An 18,245-nucleotide genomic window follows, 5' to 3' on the forward strand; every position below is an offset into this window, starting at 1 on the left:
CACATTATTGCCAAGAATCTGCTGATACTGAGTTGAATCCATGCGACCCTCAACTTTAACAAGATTCCCGGTGCCGGCATTGGCCACACAGCCCCAAAGCATGATGGAACCTCCACCAAATTTTACTGTGGGTAGCGAGTGCTTCTCTTGGAATGCCGTGTTTTTTTTGCCTCCATGCATAACGCCTTTTTGTATGACCAAACAACTCAATCCTTGTTTCATCAGTCCACAGGACCTTCTTCCAGAATGTAACTGGCTTGTCCAAATGTGCTTTTGCATACCTCAGGCGACTCTGTTTGTGGCGTGCTTGCAGAAATGGCTTCTTTCGCATCACTCTCCCATACAGCTTCTCCTTGTGCAAAGTGCGCTGTATTGTTGACCGATGCACATTGACACCATCTGCAGCAAGATGATGCTGCAGGTCTTTGGAGGTGGTCTGTGGATTGTCCTTGACTGTTCTCACCATTCTTTTCTCTGCCTTTCTTATATTTTTCTTGGCCTGCCACTTCTGGGCTTAACAAGAACTGTACCTGTGTTCTTCCATTTCCTTACTATGTTCCTCACAGTGGAAACTGACAGTTTAAATCTCTGAGACAACTTTTTGTACCTTCCCCTGAACAACTATGTGGAATAATCTTTGTTTTCAGATCATTTGAGAGTTGTTTTGAGGAGCCCATGATGCCACTCTTCATAGGAGATTCAAATAGGAGAACAACTTGCAAGTGGCCACCTTAAATACCTTTTCTCATGATTGGATGCACCTGCCTATGACGTCCAAAGCTCAATGAGGTTACAAAACCGCTTTAGTAAGTCAGTAAAAAGTAGTTAGGAGTGTTCAAATCAAGAAATTGACAAGGGTGCCCATACTTTTGCACCGGTCAAATTTTGTTTAAATGCGGATTGCACATTTTCTGTTAGTACAATAAACCTCATTTCAATCCAGAAATATTACTCAGTCCATCAGTTATTAGATATATGAAACTGAAATAGCAAAAACCCAAATTGTTATAAATAAAAAAGGTTAACATTAATAGGGGTGCCCAAACTTTTTCATATGACTGTAGGACCTGACAGGTTCCCGTGAAGCAGTAATGCATAGCTATATTCTTGCATTCATTGTTTGCATGCTTTAGCACAGGGTTCCCCAACTCCAGTCCTCGAGGGCCGCCAACAGTGCATGTTTTCAGGATTTCCTTAGCATTGCATGGGTGTTGGAATCATCAACTGTGCAGGTGATTAAATTATCACCTGTGCAATACTAAGGAAATCCTGAAAACATGCACTGTTGGCGGCCCTTAAGGACTGGAATTGGGGACCCATGCTTTAGCATTTCAGAGTGCAGCTGTCTTTTTTTTGTTATTATATGCCATGTTCACTGTTGCACCTGTTCAGACTGCATCTTGGGAGTGCTTTCAGTCTTTTTGGATAAAACAAGATGGACCTGGCAGAAAAGGTAGACGAGGATCTTTAGGGGCATTATCCTGAGGCACTTATGGCAAAACCAACAACCGAGTTAAGGCAGTGGACGACCTCTAACATTACATGCGTTTGGAACATAATTTATTAGATATTCATGGTATAATTATTGTGAAGCAAACATGAAGGAAAATAATCAATGGCTAGATCAAAGGTTATCATCTGACATACAGCGTATTTCTTTTAAGTCAATTTTAGCTCAGGGTCATCAAGAAAATCAAAAATACTGCAGGCCCATACACACATGCGGAAAATACTAGGTTGAAAGGCACTGATTTTCTACCAATTATATGTAGCTAATCGGTCATGTGTGGACAAACGATTGATCGGCATTATGCAATTATAGATGGCAGCACAATTATAGAAGCAATGCCCTGCAAGTATCAACGATAGCTGCATATACAATGATATCTGTCTGCATATACAAAAATATCTGCGTACACAACGATATCTGCATACACAACGATATCTGCATACACAACGATATCTGCATACACAAAGATATCTGCATACACAAAGAGATCTGCATACACAAAGATATCTGCATACACAAAGATATCTGCATACACACCGTTAACCATCAGATTGGCAGAAATTGCTAATGCATGAGATTGAATGTTCGACCAGTCATCAGCCTACACGAATGGACCTTAAGAAGGGTTGTCCTATGAAAGTACATTTTAATTAATAGATCTTGAAATAATAATAATTTTCACTATTGGATGTGTAAAAAAAAAGTTTTCTGTACTTAGATCTAATAATGTGCCCCTGTTATGTACTGTTTGATGGCTGTTCTCGAGCATGCAGAGCTGCTAACTTTCATGGTCGAAACAAAGCTCCTGTTCAGGGGAGGAAGCATAGGTCACTTAGGATAAGGGAGTATACAGATGAAACTGCTTTCTAAGGTAATACATTTCCCTGCCTGTTTTATCACAGGAGTGTTTCTGCTGCATCACCCGTACTGTGAGCTCATAAGAAATCATGAGTGTGTCCCATGAGCTCAGCGTCCACTCGAGTTCCTACGTCACAGACTTAATTTGTGATGAGCTTAGAGGGCTGGAGATGCAGTAGAAACACTTGCTCCTGTGATAAAACAGACAGGGAAATGTGTTTAAAAAAAACGAAGGTTCAAGCTTCTACGGAAAAAAATATTCCTGGCTTTATAATAATTCTTTGCTATGTGCCAACCATGACCTGGAACAGCTCAAACACAACAAATATTACGGGCACATATGTAAAATTATCTAAGCACAGGAACATTTTTTTTTTTAACAATTCCTTTGTGGAACTTATTATTATTATAAGATCTATTGATTAAAATATTCTACGTCTGTGGAACAGCAGCTTTAAATCGGGACTCTAAATCTGAGCGTTGTCCAACATTTTTTTTATATTTGTTAGGCTGAGTTTAGACAAGTGTATTTCACAGGTCACGTAAAGACCACAATGGCTGCACTGACCGGAGGCCTCCTGACCCAGACTTCTAGCGTCAGACAGATATGAGCCTGTAAATTTGGAGCGAGAGACCTGCAATCAGTCCAGGCATTGTGGTCATTGGAATACGCTCACGTTTGACACTTCAAGGGAACCTGTCAGGAGCAATATGACTAGTCCCCTGGGCGTTACTTCCTTTGCTAGTCAGCTCCATTACCATGTTAGTACGCTCCTTTGGGTGTGCTAACATGCTAATGAAAGCGCAGCATCAGAGGATGATATCACTCACTTCTCTGCTGTGATCGCCGTCTGACGCTGGATTTCAGCTCAGTGCGCATGATCTCGAACTTTCGGTCATGCGTAGTACTTCAGTTTGAAGCCAGGACGCGTACACTCAGCTTCATAGTGTGCAAGACAGGAACTCCGGGGTCATGCGCATTGAGACGAAATCCAGCGTCGGGCAGCGATGGCGGCGGAGAGGTGAGATCATCCTGTGATGCTGCACATTCATAAACATGTTAGCACGTCCACAGGGGCCCGGAGTACTAACATGCTAATGGCGCTGACTAGCAAGGGAAGCAACGCCCTTGGGACTAGTCCCCACGCTCATTAGCATACGATAAAGATCTTTAGAAATAATTTTTCTATAGATCTCGTTATCTATTCTAGTGTATACAGGGCCAATTAGATAGAAATTAGCAATATGCACAGAACTGCTCGTGGTCCTGGGAGCATATTGGACCTGACAGGTTTCCTTTAAAGCAAATCAATCTACAGAACACACGACTGTTAGGCCCCTTTCACACATCAGTTTTTTGCCATCAATCACAATCTGTCGAATTTTGAAAAAAACGGATCCGGCGACTGATGCTGCTGGATCCATTTTTTTTTCTCATTGACTTGTATTAGCGACGGATTGTGACGGATGGCCTCACATTTCATCCGTTGTTCGAAGGATCTGTTGAAAATTGTTTGTCCGTCGGACAGAGATAACGGCTAAACTAACATTTTTTTGTGTACGACGAAAAAACGGACAGCGACGGATCTGGTGCCATCCGTCGTTTGGTAGAATGGAAGCCAATGGGCGCAGGATCCGTCATCATCCGTTTAATGACTGAATCCGATGATGGATTCCGGTTTTTTTTTTAACTGAGCGTGCTCCCATTATTTAGCCCTCAGCTTGTCGGATCCATTGCCTCAGTTTAGCCACAATCTCCGACGGATCTGTCCAGAAAACGGATTATGACTGACGGCAAAAAACTGATGTATGAAAGGGGCCTTACAGGTTGAGTGAGACCTTTTCAGAAGCAAATCAACCATTATATTGCACTGTAATTGTATTATAGGAGTAGAAGACAGTCCTTTATAAAAAAAAATAAAAATATCAATGCAAAAAAAAAAAATTCAAAGAGCCTCCAGTCATAAATGAGTGGATGAGGACACATGACAGGGAGCTTCAGTTTATTGATGGCAGTATTCTTGTCATTGGAAGGGTATGCACACAATGGTGTTTTTTTAGGCGTTTTTGGAACAGAATCTGCGTGGAAACTCTCCAAATCCTCCTCGATAACCTTCCAAAAACTCAACAAAAAAGCCTCGATGTGCACATACCACTAAAGAGAAAACAAAGTGTCCATCAATGGAACCTCGGACGTTTCTTGTCTTCATCGAGGCCTTACGGGCAGATATCACAGCCAGCTCAGCATCTCTTCTTTATACTGCTGTGGGTCTATGAAAGGTTTGTCAATAGAGCGAATCATCAGTTCTCCACAGAAAGGGCACTCCGCAGCCACAAGGTCATCAATGTCCGCTTTAATCTGCTCTCGACTTTTCTGGCCCTTCCCTAGACTGATACTGTCCTCGTCCTTCGCGTGGGAGCGACTTTTAGACTGCTGGCCAGCGGCTGCTAGCTTCTTCTGCAGATCTTCCAGCCTTAATTGCTTATATTGCGGAAGGTTTGGGACCACGGTCTGCATCAGGCAGTCATAATGGAACATGTGATTACAAAGGAAGAGATAAAAGGGGCGATTCAGGAGGGGAAAGTCGCAGCTGGAACACTTGTCTTGAGGGTCCACCGACCCATGCTTATTTCTCATTTCTTGCATGTCCTCCCGTATTCGCTTGGCACTCAGGGTAGCGTCTTCCATCTCCTGCTTCAGCTCCTCGATATGCTGGTTGTAAGCTTGAAGGGAGCTGCAAATGGCTTCCTTAAAGTGGTCAATGGTCACAAAGTCTGGAAAGAATGGCAGAATGTCCTCGATTTTGAGAAGGTTACAGCTGGACAGGCAGACCATGGCCTTCTTCACATCCTTCTCTTCTTGCACCACATGACGAGCGATCTTTAGCCACAGCTTCTTCTTCAGCTCTTCGTCGTTGGCTGGTAAATCTGCACACGACTTGGCAAGATCCACATCAACCTAAATGGAAAAGTAAAGTAAGCTAGTATTATATACACCATTTATGGCTGGAATTGTCCTTAAAGAGGACCTGTCACCAAATGTATCACGTGGCTGCAGAGCGGAATGAAACTTTTCTTATTTTGCCTCTATGTTGCATAGATCCTAGCAATCAATATATTTGGCACGTATTGATTTTACTTTCCTTAAGGTGGGTGTTATCAGACCGTTTTCACTTGGGGTGTTCACTTCTGCCTCCTGTATGGTGCCGATCAATCACAAGCAGGCAGCAACGCTCCAAGGGAAGAAGAACGTGCTCCACTATACCTGAAAGGGAATCTGTCAGCCGCTTTGATCGCGTTTTAAAGGGAACCTGTAACCAGATTTGGGGCCTATAAGCTGCGGCCATCACCACTGGGCTCTTATATACAGTATTCTAACACGCTGTATATAAGAGCCCAGGTCGCTGTGTAGAATCTAAAATCACTTTATAATACTCACCTAAGCGGTGGTGCGGTGCAGACTGGTCTGATGGTGTCTCCATTCTCCGGTACTGGCGTCTCCACTTTTGGCCATCTTTGTCCTCCTTCTTCTGAAGCCTGTGTGCATGATGTGTCCTATGTCATCCACACTCGCCGGCATTGCGGTCCTGCACAGGGCAGATCAAAGTATTATAGTGTGCCTGCGCAGGACCGCAATGCCGGCGAGTGTGGATGACATAGGACGCGTCATGCACTCAGGCTTCAGAAGAAGGAGGGCAAAGGTGGACTAAAGAGGAGGTGCCAGTACCGGACAACAGGGACACCCATCCAACCAGTCTGTACCGCCCCTTAGGTGAGTATTATAAAGTGATTTTTACATTCTACACAGCGGCCTGGGCTCTTATATACGGCATGTTAGAATGCTGTATATAAGAGCCCGGTGGTGGTGGCCGCAGCTTATAGGCCCCAAATCTGGTGACAGGTTCCCTCTAAGCTATTACTATGGGCATACAGGTAACAGGATGGGAAAGTAGCCTTTTTTTTTTTTTTAATCAGGTTCATTTTTAATTAACAGCAAAATTATACAACACATAAAATAAATTCCCCCCAATCATCTGGGAAAGTAGCCTTACCTGTATGCCTCATAGTAGATGCCTTGCTCTACATATATTATTTTAGACCACTATATGCAACCTCGCCTACCAGGCTACTGGGCGTTGTGCTTCGGCTACTGGGGCACTTGCTTCCCTATAAGAAATCTCCACTGTGGTGCTGCATCATCCTCTCAGCGTCACAGTCACAGCTGGCAAACCCCGTGTGTGCACAATAGCGTGTTCTTCAGCCGGCGTTCATTCACCCCATTGAATCTACTGCGCATGCGTTGGTGAGTCATCTCCACTTCTGTTATTGGTGCGCTGTTTTAAGTTGTCCTCCTGACTTCCTGCATTGCCCAGGTGTGTGTGTGTGTGTACCCGCCCGCCTGCAACCTCCCCCCCACCTGCCAGCCCGTCTGCAGGCAGGAAGTTGGGAGGACAACTTAGAATAGTGCACCGATAGCACCACTTCCGTTGACTCACCAGCGTATGCCCAATACATTCAATGGGAGGTGAATGAACGCCGGCTGAAGAACACTACTGCGCACGCGCGGGGTTTGCCAGCTGTGACTGACACTGGAGGTGACAGGAAGGATAATGAAGCACTAAGGTGGGGATTTCTTACAGGGAAGCAACCGCTCGGTAGCCCGGTAGGTTATGTTGCATATAGTGATCTAAAGTAATACTATGAGGCATACTACTTCCACCATCCGATTACCTGTATGCCCATAGTAATAGCTTAAAAACGGTCAAAGGGGGGGTGACAGATGCCTTTTAAAAACAGATTTCTCAATGTTTGAGATGTACTGATACAGCCCTGATTTCCTGGTCTAACCTCCTGCATGAATGTGTATGGGGAGGGCCAGTGCACACGAAAATACAATAAAAAAAAAAAAATTATGTACAGTGCTGGCCAAAAGTATTGGCACCCCTGCAATTCTGTCAGATAATGATTGCAATCACAAATTCTTTGGTATTATTATCTTCATTTATTTTTCTTGCAATGAAAAAACACAAAAGAGAATGAAACAAAAATCATATCATTGATCATTTCACACAAAACTCCAAAAATGGGCCAGACAAAAGTATTGGCACCTTTAGCCTAATACTTGGTTGCACAACCTTTAGCCAAAATAACTGCGCACAACCGCTTCCATCAGTGAGTTTCTTACAATGCTCTGCTGGAATTTTAGACCATTCTTCTTTGGCAAACTGCTCCAGGTCCCTGAGATTTGAAGGGGCCTTCTCCAAACTGCCATTTTGAGATCCCTCCACAGGTGTTCTATGGGGTTCAGGTCTGGACTCATTGCTGGCCACTTTAGTAGTCTCCAGTGCTTTCTATCAAACCATTTTCTAGTGCTTTTTGAAGTGTGTTTTGGGTCATTGTCCTGCTGGAAGAGGCTATGTGCGCACGTTGCGTACTGTCCCTGCAGAAATTTCTGCAGCGATTTGAACAGCACACGTGCGCTTCAAATCGCTGCAGAAATGAAAGCCGATTTCATGCGCTCTGCATGTAGCCCCTCCCATAGACAGAGCAGGGGCTACATGCAGAGCGCACGAAAGAAGTGACATGTCACTTCTTAGAACGCGCGCGTCGGGCAGCAGCCGAAGCGTTGCGCTCTAATACGCCACGTGCGCCTGTCTCCTGCACAATCTTACTCACAGCAAGTTGGGCTGCAGTGTGTACATCGCCCAGGCCAAAAGCTAATGCTCTACCAGGATACAGCTAAACCCCCACTAATGTGGAAGCGTCACGGGTGCAGGAGAAGCAGATCACACACACACCTCCATGGAATGGAGGGGAGGCGAATGCTAGATGATAAAACTGCACACAAGTGGCTTGCATAGAGCGCTGTTCACATGCAGATGGCACAGTCACAAACCCGCAGCCTATTAGGTGACGCCCTTCTATTAGATCAGGCGGGCTGCCAAGCCGTACCCCACTGTGTATCATGCACGGACAGACACTCTACAATGCAAGGCCCAACAGAAAGGGGCCTGGCTGTATCCTGTACAAACAAAAAAATATGAGGTTTTTGTTGGTATTTATGGCCATAAAACGTAAGCCTACACCCTCGTCACGGGACCTCATGTCTGTAGGTCCCTACACTAAATATAAAAATAGCAACAAAAAGAGGACAATGTCCTCCAAAAATCAAGTATTACTCACAGCAAGTTGGGCTGCAGTGTGTACATCGCCCAGGCCAAAAGCTAATGCTCTACCAGGATACAGCTAAACCCCCACTAATGTGGAAGCGTCACAGGTGCAGGAGAAGCAGATCACACACACACCTCCATGGAATGGAGGGGAGGCGATTGCTAGATGATAAAACTGCACACAAGTGGCTTGCATAGCTGTATCCTGGTAGAGCATTAGCTTTTGGCCTGGGCGATGTGAACTTGCATGTGAACAGCGCTCTATGCAAGCCACTAGTGTGCAGTTTTATTATCTAGCATTCGCCTCCCCTCCATTCCATGGAGGTGTGTGTGTGATCTGCTTCTCCTGCACCCGTGACGCTTCCACATTAGTGGGGGTTTAGCTGTATCCTGGTAGAGCATTAGCTTTTGGCCTGGGCGATGTACACACTGCAGCCCAACTTGCTGTGAGTAATACTTAATTTTTGGAGGGCATTGTCCTCTTTTTGTTGCTACTCCTGCACAATCTCCATAGATTGTGCTGGGGACGCAGGACGCATTCAGTTACGCTGCGGTGCAGATCGCAGCGTAACTGCATGCAATTACGCAACGTGCGCACTTAGCCTGAGGAAGACCCAGCTTTCTCACACTGGGCCCTACATTATGCTGCAAAATTTGTTGGTAGTCTTCAGACTTCATAATGCCATGCACATAGTCAAGCAGTCCAGTGCCAGAGGCAGCAAAGCAACCCCAAAACATCAGGGAACCTCCGCCATGTTTGACTGTAGGGACAGTGTTCTTTTCTTTGAATGCCTCTTTTTTTTTCCTGTAAACTCTATGTTGATGGCTTTTCCCAAAAAGCTCTACTTTTGTCTCATCTGACCAGAGAACATTCTTCCAAAACGTTTTAGGCTTTCTCAGGTAAGTTTTGGCAAACTCCAGCCTGACTTTTTTATGTCTCGGGGTAAGAAGTGGGGTTTTCCTGGGTATCCTACCCTACAGTCCCATTTCATTCAGACGCCGACAGATAGTACGGGTTGACACTGTTGTACCCTAGGACTGCAGGGCAGCTTGAACTTGTTTGGATGTTAGTCAAGGTTCTTTATCCACCATCCGCACAATCTTGCGTTGAAATCTCTCGTCAATTTTTCTTTTCCTTCCACAGCTAGGGAGGTTAGCCACAGTGCCATGGGCTTTACACTTCTTGATGACACTGCGCACCGTAGACACAGGATCTTTCAGGTCTTTGGAGATGGACTTGTAGCCTTGATATTGCTCATGCTTCCTCACAATTTGGAGTCTCAAGTCCTCAGACAGTTCTTTGTCTTCCTTCTTTTCTCCATGCTCAATGTGGTGCACACAAGGTCACAGGACAGAGGTTGAGGCAACTTTAATCCATGTCACCTGCTGCAAGTGTGATTTAGTTATTGCCAGCAGCTGTTAGGTGCCACAGGTAAGTTACAGGGGCTGTTATTACACAAATTAGAGAAGCATCACATGATTTTTCAAACAGTGCCAATACTTTTGTCCACCCCCTTTTTTATGTTTGGTGTGGAATTATATCCAATTTGGATTTATGACAATTTTTTTTTTCATTGAAGACAAATTAAATGAAGATAATACCAAAGAATTTGTGATTGCAATCATTTTCAAGAAGAAACTGAGCATTATCTGACAGAATTGCAGGGGTGCCAATACTTTTGGCCAGCACTGTATCTTAAAATAGTATCCATTAAAAAAAATTACCTCGCAAACCCTCACACGGCTCCACCGACGAAAAAAATAAAAAAAAAAAAAAAAAACTGTTACGGGTCTTTAAAAATAGCTTGGTCTTAAAGAGGACCTATCACTTGCTCAAACAATTTGAGTAAGATTCCTTGTTTAAATCCCCAAGCTCCGCTGATTCTGCCGCTCTTTTCTATTTTGCGCTGCGTCAATCTATTGTAGAGATATTCATATTTTTACTTCTGGAGCGCACTATGTGAAATCTCTGAAGAAACACTCAGTTTGACTACAAGCAGAGTCTTTTCTGGAAGCAAGCGCTTCCACGCGTCCTTCCCAGATGCTGACAATCACAGTTCAACAGCATTTGAGACTGCTAGACAAGGTGGTGAGCAGTTATTGGCAGTATCTTGGAAGCAGAGGAGACAAGAAACGCTCCCAGATAAGACTGAAGAAACGCCCAGTTGGACTGCAAGCAGAAATGTCACATACCGAGCTCCAAATGCAACAAATGTGAATATATCTGCAATGGAGCGACGCAGAGCAAAAAGGAAAACAACTACACAGCCAGAAAAGAGTGTTCTGTTGTGAATGTCATCCGAGTGGGTGCTGGTGTGGAGCTCCCTCTGGTGGCCAGGAATGGTAATGAAGAGGAGTTGGAATCTGTGATTCAGACAGGTGATGGAATTAATTGGGAATCCAGGAAATCCTATTGCAGATCAGCCTAGTTTATTTAGGAGAGCATTTTGTGCCTGGCGGCCTCCGGTGATAAATGTTCCTGCTGCTTCTGAAGATGGCTGGGAGTTTTCCCTTCTGATTTTCCCATTTATTTGCTGCGTGAATCTACTCCAGATAAGTTTACTGTTTCTGTGCTTAATTGCTGGATTTGCACTTAAGAATGTTTCTGCATATTCCATTTGGTTCTGTGTTTGGTTTCTTGTATGTGAGGATCTGTCTTTCTGCTTTTGAAAGCAGGGCAGTTCCCTCCAGAAAGAAAGGGAGCTTGCTCCCTGGTCAGTGTTGGATTATTTGCACTTTAGAATATTGTTTGTTCTGTGATTTTGTTTCTTCCCATTATATCTGCAGTTCTGTTTAAAGTGTCTGGCACAAGAGTACCTGATATAGTGGGGGGAGAGTCCGTGTGGTTTCAGTATTTTTTTATTATCAGGAGATTGGTATTTTTTCAGGGGTTTTTTGCTGGCTGCAATCAGTTATATAGTAAGTCGGGCCTCACCTTTGCTTATCCATATTTTCTATGTATTGTGTTTTCTTACATCACCGTTGTTGCATGTTGAGGGGACTGCTCTGAGGCAAGTTAGGGTTCCTCATTTCTATCTTTGAGGTGTAGCAAGTTTGTCCGGCAGTGACTAGGTGTCTAGGTGTGTTAGGCACATACCACTGCTACTTCTAGTGTTGTCTGATAGATTTTGGTCAGCTCAGTTTCCAACTACTGTTGTGGTTTTGTTTTTTTCCTTATTAATGGGATTTTTCGTGATCGTCCACTGTTACCAGATCATAACAGTAAACTTATCTGAAGTAGATTCAGGCACCAAATAAATTGAAAAATCAGAAGGGAAAACTCCCAGCCATCTTCAGAAGCAGGCAGAACATCTATCACCGGCAACCGCCAGACACACAATGCTCTCCTAAATAAACTAGGCTGATCTGTAATAGGATTTCCTGGATTCCCTATTAATTCCATCACCTGTCTGAATCACAGATTCCAACTCAGCTTCCTTACCATTCCAGGCCACCAGAGGGAGCTCCACCCCAGCACCCACTCGGATGACATTCACAACAATGTACATTTTTATAAGATATTCAACTCAATATTTCTGAGCCAGTGACAGATCTTCAAAGATTAAAAGGTGTAGGTTCGTCATAAATAGTAAAGAACTGCTTATCATATATATTAAAGGAAAATGACTATCGGAATTATATTCCTGTATTAAAAAGGCATTTTATTTATTTTTTTTCACAGTATTTTTCACTTAATATCTACCTTTAAAGCAAGATCCACGGCTTCTTCGTAGAGCTCCATAACTTTATAGACGTGCACACAGGCGCAGTGATGCTCGTGCTCGGCACATAGGCGCAGGGCATATTTCAGATCGTAATAAATCCTGTTGGGGTTAGTGCCAGCTTTTTCCAGGTATAAAAGCAGAGAATCGGGTCTAAACTGTGCATACAATGACAGCAGGTAGTTGTGGATGGCCTGCTCCGTTTCCCGGAGTTCATAGACGCAGAACTCCATGTACCGAATGGCCTCATTTATCTGAGTGCACGCACTTTGACTGTAATTAACAAGGGCGGGAATCAGGTTTTTGGGATCGAGTTTTTTGCCCATTCTGACCCAAGCATCTACAAGTTTTTTGGGAATGTGCTGCATCAGGACGGGAGAGAACTTGTAAAAGAGGTTCTTGTCTTGGTGCTTAGACAATACATTGAGGGCTTCATCGTAGTCGTCATTTTGGCAGTGATGAGATACCACCCGTTCATAGTCTTCCATAAGAACAGCAAAATAAACCATGTGTTCGGTGTCTCCGTGACTGGCCAAAAGATCGTATATGGATGCCCGGTTGTTACTTAGACATTCCTTATTTACTTTGCTACTTAGAAAAGACCGGAAATCCTCCCGCATTTTCAGGTAAGAGCTTCTTTTGGATGAATCGCTTTCCAACAACCCAAGGCGATTCAGATACAACTCCGTTAACCAAGTTGTGAGTAACGTGACTTGGATTTTTTCCGAAGACTTGAGGTTCGCCAACTTTTTTAAGAGAAACTCCATAAGTGCTTCCTCCTGTTTGGCTTCGATGAATTTAAGCGCTATCTCTTCAAAGTAGTTTTGCGTGAGGGCGTAACATTTGGCGCTTTCTTTATATTTCTTGATCTGGAAGCAATATTCCGCTTCCTTGGCCAACACCATGTCCATGCATTCTGGACGCTCCTTACAAAACTCTTTGGCCAGGTCAAACTTGCCCATGTTCATGTACATCTTCCAAACGTCTCTAGGTTCTCGCTCAACATGGTACCTGAAGACGGCTCTCTCTGTATAGATCCAGATCTGACCGATAACTGGATCCTTTACCATCCTTCTTAAAGGGCCAAATTTTTCAGTGAAAATGTCTTCAAACACTACCTGCCCGTTTAAAGTACAGATGGCTTTGATTCGGTCAGGCAGCAAAAGCAAGAAATGGAACTGTGTAATGACGATGGATATCGGCTTCTCTGCAAGAGAAGGGTACTCCCACACCTGGACATCGGTCAATACAGAGTCAGGCCTGGTAAAATCCAAATTGCCGTACAGCACTCCATTCCCCATCATCCAGGCAAATGACATTGGGTAGGACCTAAGTTTTTGGGTGTAAAATGCAATTTCACTATAACCAAGGTTGCCAGGAAATTCTTGGATGCTTGGAAGATCATCCATGGTTTGGTTAAACAGTGGAGCGAACCCTTGCTGTTCAGTGCCTTCAGTTATCTTGGCAGCGAACTGGAAGAGCCTTTTTCGAGTTGTTGCGATGACACAGTAACGATTTTCATACCCACAATTGATTTCTAGACAGCAAACTGGAGCAGGTCCAGTCTCTTCTTCCAACGTATGAAGAAAGCGGAAATACTGATCAGGGTTGGTGCCAAAAAGTCCACCTTCAGCAGTTGAGATTTCTGCCTCAAAGATTTGACCTTGGGCCGTGCCGACGAGTATCGGTCCTGTGGTTGTATCGTTTTTCTGAAACTTGTTCCAGCCGATACTTTCAATCAGGTGGCCTTTCCACCGGGAAAGTGGACGGACTTTCTGGACATTACGATTAAGGTACAGGCATTCGCTGGTGCTCAGAGCAATCACGAGGTGCGAGCCTGAAATGAATACAAAGCACACTCCGATCAGAGACAGAAGGTATAAAAAAACTAGAGTATTGTTGCTTTAAGGCCTATATTACACAGTTATGGATACAAATTGTTGTTTTTGGCCTATCTACGGACTAACAAGCTCTGTCAGCAGTTACAGCAAATTTTAAAAGGAAACTGTACCAGGTTGTTGCCCGCTTGAGGACTTCTTGGTCTGCTGTCAGGTAGTCCAACCATGCCACCACCGATTGTCAGCTTCATGACTCCGCACAGTGTATACAGAAAGCTGACAATCAGTGGTGGCTATACACAGCTCAAAAGTGTTAACTCTGCCACATCTACATCAGACAAACAAGGATTACCGTATTTCTCGTTTTACAAGACGAACCGAATTATACGACGCACCCCAAATTTAGAGAAAAAAAAAATATATATACACACACACACACACACACACACACACACACACACACACACACACACAGTGTATATATGGGGTCCATTTCACAATCTAGTGGGGTCTTACCGGGAGGCAGCAGCTGTGGTGGAGCGGCGGTCACAGGAGGCAGCGGCGGTGCTGGAGTACAGCGATACTGCGGCGGTGCAGAAGGGGCCCAGATGTTCACTGGGGGGCTGCTGCGCTGTCCTGGGTCAGCCGCCACAGCTCTGCTCGCTGCAGGTGGTGAGTCACGGGACATTCTGAAGATGTGGGTCATGTGGGCTTCAAAGAAATCGCGGTCGGTGTCGGCGTGTGCGCAGATGATAGCTTGAGCTGAGAGCTGCATCTGCGCATGCACCAACTTCAGGGCGCCATTATTTGAAGCCCTCACTGCATCTTCAGAATCTTCAGTACCTTACTGCCCACCGCACAGACTTCACTGCGTGCCGCACAACAGAGCCGCTCCTCGCCGCACAGACCTCACTGCCCTACGCACAACAGAGCTGCTGCCCGACGCACATGTACCGCCCCGTGCTCGGCAGCCTAGCCGCTCGGATCCGAACCTTCAGTGGGTGGCTCGAGGGTCTCCGGACCCGGGGTGTCTTGCGGTCACTTCAACTAAAAGGGGAGTTGTGGTTTGGGGACGTAGGTGTACGGCCGGAGCCGTGTTAAGTTCGTGACGCCACCCAAGGGTTGTGGTGAAGGTGGACCCCACCGCTGAAGTTACGGGGCACCCGGGGGGGATGTTCAGCAGCAAGTTGTTAACCCCTCCGTGGGCAGGGATGGTGGCCCCGGGACCCGTTGGGTTTGGTTGGCGGTGCAGGGAGATGGGCGGCCGGAGGGTGCTGATGTACTCACTATTAGTAAACACACGAGTCTCTAGTAAACCAAGGTGATGGTGGTCGGTGCCCGCAGCCGGCTGCAGTCTGGTCCCCCACCCTGCTGGTGGTCTCTGCCTTTTTCTCCTGCACCTGTGTGTGATGGTAGACTGCCTGTGCTTGCAACGTCAGGCGTCCGCTCCCGGCTTGTGGTCGCCTAAGGAGCCCGTTGCCCGTGGGATCTCTGAGCCATGGCGGTGGCTTTGTATCCACCTCCTTGGGATGTTGTCTTCGTCGGGACTTTGGGTGGGACAGGACCTCTAGTCCTGGCCTCAATCAGTTAATTAGCTAGCCCCCAGTCACTTCTGGACCTAGCTTCAGGGTCTGAGTACCCCCCTTTGTGCTCCGATTTCAGAGTCGGTTCCGGCGGGCTACAACCCTGTCCCGGTCCACCTCGGTTCCACCGAGCCGTCTTCCTGGCTCCTGCAGACGGAGACCGCCGTCTGCCTCCTAGCCAAAGGTACCAGGGCTCCTACACCGGCACCTGCTCAAATTGATTTCTCTCCTCTGCTGGAGCTGCTCACAGCTCAGGCCCACACACCTCTCAAACTTGAACTCTCAAACTGTTGTGTCTCTTTTGTTTCCCGCCCCGGGCTGTCTGAGACTCCTTGGTGGGCGTCTTCCAACCGCCTGGTTCCGCCCCCTGGTGTGTCCACCAAGCCCTGAGGGGGTGACTAGGGTTTTAGTGTTTGGCTGTGTGTTACCTATGAGGGACAGGTGTAATGCGTGGCCCTATTTGTGACTACCTGGCCCGACCAGTGCGTCACACACAGACCTCACTGCCCACCGCACAACAGAGCCGCGGCCTGACGCACAGACCTCACTGCCCACCGCACAACAGAGCCGCGGCCTGACGCACAGACCTCACTGCCCACCGCACAAAGCCGCTGCCTGACGCACAGACCTCACTGCCCACCGCACAACAGAGCCGCTGCCTGACGCACAGACCTCACTGCCCACCACACAACAGAGCCGCTGCCTGACGCACAGACCTCACTGCCCACCGCACAACAGAGCCGCTGCCTGACGCACAGACCTCACTGCCCACCGCACAAGAGAGCCGCTGCCTGACGCACAAACCTCACTGCCCACCGCACAAGAGAGCCGCTACCCGCCACACAATAGCACACCGCATTCCCCCGGCCTCCTGTGACCTCTCTCCACCACCTCCTGGTAAGCTACATTTGGATTTTAAGACGCACCCCTCATTTTCCTCCCAAATTTTTGGGAGGAAAAGTGAGTCTTATAATCCGAAAAATACAGTATATCAAAGCTGCAGCAGCCCAGTGATTGACATCATTTTAATTATGGGCTCTGTCTCCACATCACGCTGCCCTCAGATGGGGAAGCAAAAAACATTGCAACAGTTTCTTGTGCTATATTTTCTGCACAAATGACAGCAACCACGACAGAATGTGATGGTAGCAATTATTGAAGGATCAGGCCACGTGTAACCCACAACTGAACTGTGAGCAGAGCCTTGCAATGACACATGAGCCATATTCTGTACCATGTGACGCTTCATGTCTGTAACTATCGGGCATTGTAACCTTCCTCACGTGCCTGGTTTTGGCTCCAGACCAGCTTTTAGGCTGAAGTCACACACTTGTTTCCCAAATATCATGCTTTTGGCATCTGTCAACATTTTTTTTTCTCATAAATGTATCGGTTTCGAAGTAAACTGTTACATTTTTTATTCGTCTTGGATATTTCCATTTTCTCATCCCCCAACGTCAGACTCCTACCCGTTTATTTTTTCCGTCAGTATGTATGAGGGACTGTGGGTTGTTTTGTGTAACACCATTCAATGTGTTGGAAAATGGGAGAATTTACAAGTGTTAGGCTACGTTCACATTTCCGTTGTTTTGCATCAGTCGTAATCCATCGCCTTGAGGAATTACGGTATCCTGCTAAATATTTTGCAGGAATCCGTTTTTCCCCATAGGCTTCTATTGGCAACGGATTGTGACCGATGGCCCTGCGTTGCATCCGCCGCGTGACGGATCAGTCGTTTAGTGACAGACTGTCAGGCGGGAGCAACGCTGCATGTAATGTTTTTTTGAGTGGCAAAAAAAAAAAAAAAAATGCACTCCGCAGGTGTCAGTTGCAATCCGTCAAGAGCTATAATGGATGTCTATGTGCTGGATTCTGCTGTAATCTGTCACATGACGGAATCTAGCGCTGGATTCCGTCTTGCTCTACTGAGCATGCCCAGCATGTTTGGCACACCCACTGGTATGTCCCAAACACAAACGGATGACGACGGATGAGTCAAAAAACGGACGCACGGCGGATGTAACGGACGCGACGGATCAGTTTTTTCACAGGATTCCTGTAAATGGAATCCTGTGAAATGACACATCCGTTGCGTCAGTTGACATCTAAAAAAAAACATAGATCTGTTGTTGCTTCGCAACGAAGGACCTGACGGATTTAAAACAACGGAAGTGTGAACTTAGCCTTAAATTCTTACAAATTTAAAAAAAAAATAAAAAAATGCCTTGATTCTTTTGGGCTGTGTGTAAGCATTGTGTGCCTAAATGACTTAACAACACGAGTGCCCAGGTCAGTACGAGTGTGGTGACAGCCATCCTGCACAGCTTTGTTTTTGGATATTCGAGTGGTGCCTGTTTTGGACATGATGATGCCAGATCTGTTTATCTATATTTTTTCCATTTCTTTATTTCTGAAGAGGGAAATGTGGGTAATTTATTCTCTATACATATATTCTTCATCTCATTTTTTGGTCCCTTTGGAGGTTTAAACCTTTGATTGTTACACTATATACAGCAATACAATAGTATCCAGCCAAATGCGGTTCTCCTATGACCCCAGCTTGT

At 45.7% G+C, this 18,245-nt stretch overlaps 1 protein-coding gene across 1 annotated transcript in view; it reads right to left on the minus strand.

The window, feature by feature from the left end:
* Positions 1-1,543: 1,543 nt before the first annotated feature.
* Positions 1,544-18,245, minus strand: part of VPS18 (VPS18 core subunit of CORVET and HOPS complexes) — a 23,162-nt gene continuing 6,460 nt past the window's right edge. The window contains exons 4-5 of the mRNA XM_075331197.1: positions 12,242-14,097; positions 1,544-5,327 (exon numbers count right to left, since the gene is read on the minus strand). Of these exons, the coding sequence (XP_075187312.1) occupies positions 4,599-5,327; positions 12,242-14,097 (2,585 nt within the window). The 3' untranslated portion in view covers positions 1,544-4,598. The remainder of the gene's footprint in view (positions 5,328-12,241; positions 14,098-18,245) is intronic.

The sequence above is a fragment of the Anomaloglossus baeobatrachus genome, chromosome 12 (genome assembly GCF_048569485.1).
Source record: "Anomaloglossus baeobatrachus isolate aAnoBae1 chromosome 12, aAnoBae1.hap1, whole genome shotgun sequence".
Lineage (NCBI taxonomy): Eukaryota > Metazoa > Chordata > Amphibia > Anura > Aromobatidae > Anomaloglossus > Anomaloglossus baeobatrachus.